The sequence below is a fragment of the Centruroides sculpturatus genome, unplaced genomic scaffold, assembly GCF_000671375.1.
Source record: "Centruroides sculpturatus isolate CEXI.00-Female unplaced genomic scaffold, Cexi_2.0 scaffold402, whole genome shotgun sequence".
NCBI lineage: Eukaryota > Metazoa > Arthropoda > Arachnida > Scorpiones > Buthidae > Centruroides > Centruroides sculpturatus.
In genome coordinates, this window is record NW_019384685.1 from 595,757 (window position 1) to 604,726 (window position 8,970).

Genomic DNA, 8,970 nt, shown 5'->3' on the forward strand with positions numbered 1-8,970 from the left:
AAAAAACACTGTCATTCTTTAAAATTTATAATAAATTTTGAATAATTATTTTTTGCTAAAATATATTTAAAAATAAAAATAATAATAAATAATACAGAATTCAAAATATATAACTATTTAGGACTATATAAGATTTACAATCAATATTGCTACAATTGTAAATTTATATTATTAAAATAGATACTATATGTAGACAAATACACATGAATTTTATATATTACCTCTAAACATTCATCTTGCAAAAGTAAAACTAATTCTTTTAGAATATTTGAAGAAGTTGGTTCTAATAATTTTGTTACCTATAAAATTCATCATTCACATTAAGATAAATTATAAATTAATAATAAATACAAATTAATGCTTTTTAATAAAAACATACCTCATGAAAACCACATGCTATTGTTTTGCGAACATCATAATGAGGATCTAAGCATAAATCAGAAAATGTGTTATACAATTCTTCCGAAAAATTGATTGGTTCAGCAAAGAGCACCATTGCCTAAAAAATAATAAAAAATATATTTGTTGATTATATTATAATCATGGAAAATGATTAATTTTATATGGAAATATTTGGAAATGTTAATTTAAAATAACATTATATAATTATATATGTATATAATCCATAGATAGACAATAGTACATATGAGCTTGATATTTATGTCAAATGAAATTGTTTCAATTCCTATTTTAAATATTTTGAGAATATTTCATATTTTATTTAAAATATTTTTGCAAGGAAGTTCAAATATTAAGCATTTGGTATTTGTTACTGGAATTGGCATTTGAAATATTCTAAAATATTTCAAGTATTTTAAATGTAGTAATGTTTTTGAAATACTGGTATTTATGGACATATTAAGTTAATGCATATATCAAACATGCTTATAACAATATATCAATATTTATATTTTTTCTTATTTATTTATTTTATTTTTCTAAATGAAATTTTAGTCAGTAATGAGTTTTTCCATCTCAAAAAAGAAAAAAAAAACTGATTTTTAAAAGATTCTATAAAATTTACATGTTCTAACCAGTGAGTGAATTATGATAATAAAAACAAATTGGCTGAAACTCTAACACTAATGTACTGTAATCTAATTTATGCAATAAAATTCAAAACATGAGAAATACTGTGTTTTTTGTCTTATAAGACACATCATTGTATTGGATGAATCACATTTTTCAGGTAAAGTTTTTTGGAGAAAATATATTCTTCACAGGGTAAGACACATTTGGATTGTAAGATGCCTCCAAATTTTTAGATAAATTTTAAGTACAAAAAAGTGCATCTTATAAGGTGAAAAATATAGTATGTTCAATAAAGAAAATTTTAAATAATTCTATAAACTTTTTAAACTCAAACTTTTGATTCACAGGTAAACTTGTTTCAAGAAAACATTGATCTTGCTTTAAAATAGCATTATAAATATTAATGCTTATTATAAACTTTCCAAACCTCTTTGCTTTTCTACACATATACTATATAACAGACATGGACAAATGCGGCTCCAAGAGTCACATGCAGCTCTTTTTGAGTTACTTGTGACTCTTGCTGAAAGTATTAATTTCTGCTTATTATTATTATTTTTACAATTTTATTTCCACAATTTTGTGAAAATATGTTTATTAAAAAAATTCAATATTTGTTTTATATTATATTTATATTATATAATAAAATTGCAGTACAGAACTACAGCTTCCATGCATTTTGCAAAAGCTACATTTCAGTTCCCATTGAACTTTTGTTTGCCCACCCCTGCTATATAATGAGTACATGATATGAATGATTTATACATTAGAATTATTCTAATATTAAATATATGTCACAGTTTTAAATTTACTAATAAAATCATCATCTACTTTAACAGCCTTTGGGCCCAGTTCAGGGGTAAGCCTGCTGGATCTTATTACAGTGCTCCATTTACTTCTGTCCTCTGAATCCTTTGCCTTCAATCCAGCCTTTCTCATATCCTCTTCAACTCCTTCTCTCCACTCCTCCATTGTCTGTCTCTGTTTCTTTTTCCCTCCACATTAAATCATATGCCTTTCATATTATATATCCTGCCATCCTCTCCTTAAGATCATGTCCAAACCATCTCAGTTGCAACTTTGCTATTTTGTCTTGGACACCTTCAACTCCCACCAACTCCTCTCTTCTAATATCCTCCCCTCCTCCTTTTCTCCTTAAGTGTAAATCCCAGCCAACCACCTTAACATTCTCATCTCTGTTCTCATCATCATCATCATCTCAGTCTTTCTTAAGGTCCACATCTCTGCCCCATATAGGAAACTGGCCTAATCATAGTCTCGTAAATTATTTTTAGTTTTGTGGGGAATTTATGATCACATATCATATCTGCTAACTCTTTCCATTTAAGCCATGCCTTACTTACCTTGTTTTAATCTCCAAATGGCACCCTCCCTTGGTATTTATCATAGCTCCTAGGTATGAAGTATATTGATTTGCATAATATGGGACACTAATGTTCACTCAACACAATGTTCCACTCAATTGATATGGTTTGCTCATTCCATGTGATACATTAGCACAAGAAACTCAAACTGAAGCTAATTTTTTGTGCATCACCCTATATTTATTTTGCATTTGTTACATGCTTAATTTCTAAGTCATTTCTGTCTGTCACTAAGGCTTCTTTCTTCCCCTTTACAACTTGCCATAACTTCAGTCTTGCCTACATTCATTTTCATTCGACCCTTCTGTAGGCAATTTTGCCACTCTAACAAATGTTCTTGTAAGTCTTTCTCACTCTGCTATTAACATAATTTACTAATAAAATATGATCATAAAACTTAAAATCATAGTTTTTTTTATACCAATTTCAATTCTTTAAAGTAATTACATAATAAAAAGGCATAAATACTTTCATGAAAGTCTTCAGATAGAAATATTCATAAAATTTCATTAATTGTTAAAAGATATATTAATTTAGAAATTAGTCTGTGGATATCAAATATATATATTTTTAAACATTTCAAATACTAGTATTTGGTATAATAGTGTTTTCGTTTGTCTTACAGTTTATTTATTTTTACTAAAATATTTTACATATTCATATGAATTACAAAAAATATGGAGAATATCACAACATGACATAAAAATGGTTTGGTTTAAATCCCCAGTAATATATATAAACAACAGTAAGACCAAAAAAATAAAACCTAATATAAGGAGATGGAAAACTAGAGATAGGGAGAAGTGGAAACAGAAACAAAAAGAGTGGACTCTGAAGCAATGTACAGTGCATTGCTTCAGAGAATGCTTCAGTAAATTAATGCAGAGATTGCTATCTCATTCCTGTGAGATAGCAATTAATCTCTCAGTTCAGATTAGTAATAGAATTTCAGTGAAGTAAGAGCCAAATGCAATCCATGTTTTCAAAAAAGCATTTATATATGAACTAGTGAGAAAAAAATTGGCAGTGAAAGTGTCAAAAGAACTTACAAACAGAACCATAACAATCAGACCAATCAAACTTACAATTAGAACCAGACAGTCAATGAAGGTTTTTGGAATGGTTTAATTGTGCACATGTGAAAAGTATCCCTATCACAAAACCAATGATCTAAGAAAAACCCCCAAAAAATTGCTTTGCAAATAAAGTTTGAAAATTTTTGTGCAAGCAATGGCTGGCTTGATCACTTTATAACATGCCACAACATAGTTTTCCAATTAATATATGGTGAAAACAAAGATATAAACCAATAAAACATCTCAGATTGGACTTACAGGATCAAAACAATTGTTGGTGATTATGACCCATCTGCTATGTACAACACGGATGAGACAGGTTTGTTTTTCAGAGCTCTCCCTGATAAAACACTTACAATAAAAGGTCAGTCATGTCATGCAAAGGAGGTAAATTTTCAGAACAATTAACAATTGTCTTTTATGTGCACTGATGAGAAAGTCCTCTTGTCATAAATAAATCTTTCCAGCCAAGATGTTTTAAGAACATAGATGCATCACAATTAAAAGTTTATTAGTTTAGCAATCAAAAGATATGGGTGAACATTGCAATTTTCCAGGGCTGTGGAGTCGGAGTCGTGGAGTTTTGATGTTTTAGCCGGAGTCGGATGGTAAGGAAAAGTTGGAGTCAGAGTCGGAGTCGGTAGATTTTTACGTGACTTCCACAGCCCTAGCAGGGCTGTTGAGTCGGAGTCGTGGAGTTTTGGTGTTTTAGCCGGAGTCGGAGTCGGATGATAAGGAAAAGTCGGAGTCGGAATTGGAGTCGGTAGATTTTTACGCGACTCCACAGCCCTGCAATTTTCACAAAATGACTTGAAAACTGAATGATGAAATGAAGACATTTTTATTCAAGAGTTGGGCTAGACAGAGGTTACCTTTAACCTACTGAAGGCCATTTGGGGAATTCATTAACCTATGGGAGATCGCAACATCACATAAGACAGCAAATTCCTTTTTTTGGACAAGTCAGATTCCACATGCCATAAGATACATTAATTACTTTACAAACAAATATATTTGTATTTAAAAATTGGCATCATCAAATTATTAAAACTGGATTGAAAATACAGCTGTAAAATTATCATAGAAATAGCAACTTTCTATTCTATTTATTCTCAAGTTTCACAGTTTTGCCATTAAATACTTAAGTAAAACATTGCACATTGCAATCAATCACAAAGAAAAATATTATTTTTGAATTTATTTATTTATTTTTTTATTCTTTTCATCTTAGGGTACTAAGAAGGCTTTGACCATATCCATTGTAGGTTTACTCAGTCTCACAATGGGAGTGACCAGGTGGTGAGAGACAGGGCCCAACAAATCTAGGACAGACCATTGCGAAAAAATTCCTAGGGTTTTTCGACCTTCTGGGCTCAATCCTGTGTACTCCAAAGCAGTAGGCTGATACTTAACTGCTTCATCCATTTGGCAATTCATTTAGAATATTATATGCTTCAATATTCAAAAACTGTTTTCTTCATTAAACATTATAAATTAACTAAACTCCAGTTATATTATTTAAAGTAAATTTAAAATGTTTATATTTAATTTATCCACTTTTCAAAGCAATTCGTACAAAGATATACTAATAAACTATAAATATAGTTTTATAAGTAGATGTCATTAAATATTACTTACAGGGAAATTATAGGCACAAGCATGTCTACATTCAGCAAATTTATCTTGATTGTCCATTTTTGGTACAATATCAGGCATCTAATATGAAATAATATATTTAAATAATTTAATTATTTTTTTATGTTTATATTAAATAGTGAAAATAATTTATATTTATCAATAAACATGATAAATGTAATTAATATAATGTTATTCAACAACAAATTTAATTTATTATTGAATTTACATAACAATTACAGTAAGACCTCAATTTAACAGACTAACTCAGGTGAGGGGCTATCCACTAAAGTCAAAAGTCTGTTATATAATAAAGTACAGTAGGTTTTCTGAATGAATGTTAAAAAATTGACAAATTAGTTATTTTATCTGTTTTACTTATGTAGCAGTGATGTGTGGTGACATTTGATGATAGGAAAGCTGTGCCAGCCCTGGATAGAATCGTTGGAAGTGTTATACAATATTTTGGTGTGTAGCATCATGAGCTAAATTGCATGAGGTTGGTGCTCTGTAAAGCACATGCATGAATATGTATAATCTGGCTGCTTTACAAAATTCAAATATTTTTGCCGTGGAAGCTGTCCCATATTCAACAATACAGCGCTTCCATTGGGAATATGCATATACGAATTTATATTAGAATATACAATAGAAATCTTATCATTATTTTCACATGTATAGAAATTTGTAATAAAATACATAATGCGGTTATAATAAAATATTAATTTTAATTAATTCAAACTATGTTAAAATAAAAAAATAATCACACAATATGTATTTATATTTTAGAAAATACAAGGGAAGTGGCACTTCCACAACTTCCATGGATGGCACGCCATTGTTTTGTAGTTACATTTGTGTAAGTAAAATTATGTACATATGAAAAGTTTAATTTCACAGAAAAGTTTTCTATGTGTTATTTGCTTACATACTCACTGTAGTTCTGACACTATAATAACCAAGTATAAGAACTAAATTGAAATAAACATACAAAACATTTTTTGGAAATTACACTATATGAGTGGTGACTCTTGGATCTGAAAAAATAACCTTTTAATTTAATTACATAGACATTTATATGCATTTTATAATTAACAGGGTGTTAATTTTCACATATGACACACACACCACAAATTCTGTCATTAAATCTGAAATCTATTAAATCAAAGTTTTATTATAATCAAACAATACAAAAATAACATAAATGAAAAAAATTCAGTTCCAAATCATTATGTAAATCAGTAATTACTTTGTGAATACAGAAGAAAGATAATTATAAGAATCTCAATTTTTTAAATTGCCAGTTAACCAAATCACTGTAACCAAGAAATACAAGTTTTATCATTAATGTATCCTCCTTTCATTTGCTAAGTCAGGGTTACATGACTTATTCCTGTATTTTCAACCATTTTCACCATCAAATGTCAACATTTAGTTGGATAGTCTGTTTAACTTTCAAACTCATTATATTTTTTAGGTTTAATAGAATATTTACAATAAGTAAATAAAAAGGTTGACTAACAATGGTGATAGAGAGCAATTATTTAATTTGTTGAAAAAAAAATGAAATCAGAGAAAACAATCACTAAAAACTGTTTTAATTATTATAATAGTCATTATAACAATTTTATAATAATGTTTATCATAGACAAAAAATTTTTCTCCTTAATCCAATTATTCAAGTTTTCAATTATCTGACTACCTTTATTCCAAATCAATTTGAATAATCAGAATTTTATCATATTTTCATTCATGATTAATATCAGAGAAGATACATGTAGCAATTGATAGAGCCATTAACCTGTCCNTTTAATTAACTGGCTGCCTAGTATTAATAAATATTATATTAAACTATTATTATTATTTATAAGGTATTAATAAATTTTTGTTATTTAATTTGAGTTAAGCACCTTTAAATACAAATTATTAAATGTCATTTATATTCTGCAAATATCAATTAATGTGGCTTTTATTAATTAATTTGATTTAAATTAAATTGTGATATGTACTGAAAACTGGAAGTAGTATTTACTTGCATGTGCATTGAAATATAATTTGAATAATGTCATCAATGATTCCTGTTGTGATGTCTAACAATTCAACATGAATCTTGGCACCACTACTAAATCAGTAGTCCTGTCACTGATTGGTCAAACCATTAACTTTCTTTAATGTAGGAAATATAGGAAGTTGACCATTGGTGGCTGGCCATGTTGAGTACCTTGTTTGGAAACCAAGTTATCATATGGCAACTGGAACAAATATGGCATTCAAAATTTTGTTTGTAAACTAAATTGTTCATAACCTGAGGTTTGACTGTATATATGTATGTATATATAAACTTCATAATTTTTAAACTATATTTTTATCATTTACCATCAATAAGCCTATTAATAATATCATTTCTCTGTTCAAATTGTGGTGTATTTCGAAGATAAACTAAAAGACTATATGCAGCTGCTACCCGACATGGTATAGGTCTCTGAAAATTTAAAATAAAATAAATTATACTGAAAAGATAACTGATCAAAAAATATTTACAGAGCTTAAAAATAAATATATAGCATACAGCTGTATGAATTTTATTGAACAGTAAAGGCACAAATGTTGAATAAATTTGTTCAGAGGGCAAACAGTGTGGAAGACAAGATAACTGAGTCAGTATATCTGCATGAAGACGCCAATTACTTGTCAAAGAAGTAGCATTTTCACAGATCACAAGAGCATGGAGGAGTTCACCAATTTCTTCCTAAATTTAAGTCAAAATAATTAATATACAATTAATAAGCAATAGTATTTGATTTGATTTAATAGATAATATAAACTTCTAACATTTAAATTTGAAATAGAATGTAATATTTTTAATAATTTATTATTCATACAAGGAAAATCATACAAAATGTGTTCTAAGAAAATTATAAGATAACTATTAACTGAATAACTTCAAGTATATACTGTATTTTAGACTTTGTAAGGCCAAGCAACATATTATAAAAATCAAGTAAAAATTAAAATCTTAAGCATTATTTCTCACCCATTAAATTTTGGGTTAAATCTAACTTTGAGAGAGATATTATGTTTGTTGGTTTTCAATAAGCAATTGTAATTTTAAGGGTAAAATATTTGCAAGTGCAATAATATATATTATACTTAAATTTTATATTAATATTTTTTATAATTATCATAGTTTAATTTGATATGCATGATGCGTTATCTTTTATACAAATTACTGAATAAAATAAAAGTTAATATATAATAAATAGTATAGTAATATTTCTATTCATAATTACCTTAGTTTCATTATTATCTCCTAAATGTCTAGTAACTGCTGCTAAAGATTCAGGAAGATGTGGAATTAATCCTCTTAATACCTAAATGCATTTATGAAAGAGAAAATTTTAAATTCAAGATTTTAAATAAATATATAAATATGTTATAATAAAATTACGTTTATACTAAGTTTGGTATACTAAGTTTGATATTTCTCAATGTATTTTTAAATTTAAAATCGAGACCAAACAGCAGTCAAAAACATTGGAAAAATATACAAGGTCTGTTCAAAAAGTATCGGACCTTATTTTTTTCCGCGTAAACCAATGATGCGAGAGAGGCCTCCTTCGGTGGAGTTGTGGAGGGGACAGTCATGCACAGCCGTGAATTTTTTCCCGCCTGCAGAAAGCGTCAGTCGTTGGCAATCGGCGTATGAGTGAGGTCATGTAGTGCGCTCTCGTCGGATTTCACTAAGCTGGAAAATGACTGAACAACGTGAGCAGCGATATTACATCAAATTTTGCCAAAAACCTTGGCGATACCCGAGTGTAAACCATTCGCAAGATTCAGCA

General features: G+C 28.4%; 1 protein-coding gene across 1 annotated transcript in view; it reads right to left on the bottom strand.

Moving 5' to 3' along the window:
- LOC111627036 (serine/threonine-protein phosphatase 4 regulatory subunit 4-like) overlaps positions 1–8,970 on the bottom strand; it is a 29,990-nt gene that overhangs the window by 2,901 nt on the left and 18,119 nt on the right. The window contains exons 10-12 of the mRNA XM_023370581.1: positions 8,419–8,499; positions 7,698–7,877; positions 7,505–7,610 (exon numbers count right to left, since the gene is read on the bottom strand). Coding sequence (XP_023226349.1) covers positions 7,505–7,610; positions 7,698–7,877; positions 8,419–8,499 — 367 coding nt within the window. The remainder of the gene's footprint in view (positions 1–7,504; positions 7,611–7,697; positions 7,878–8,418; positions 8,500–8,970) is intronic.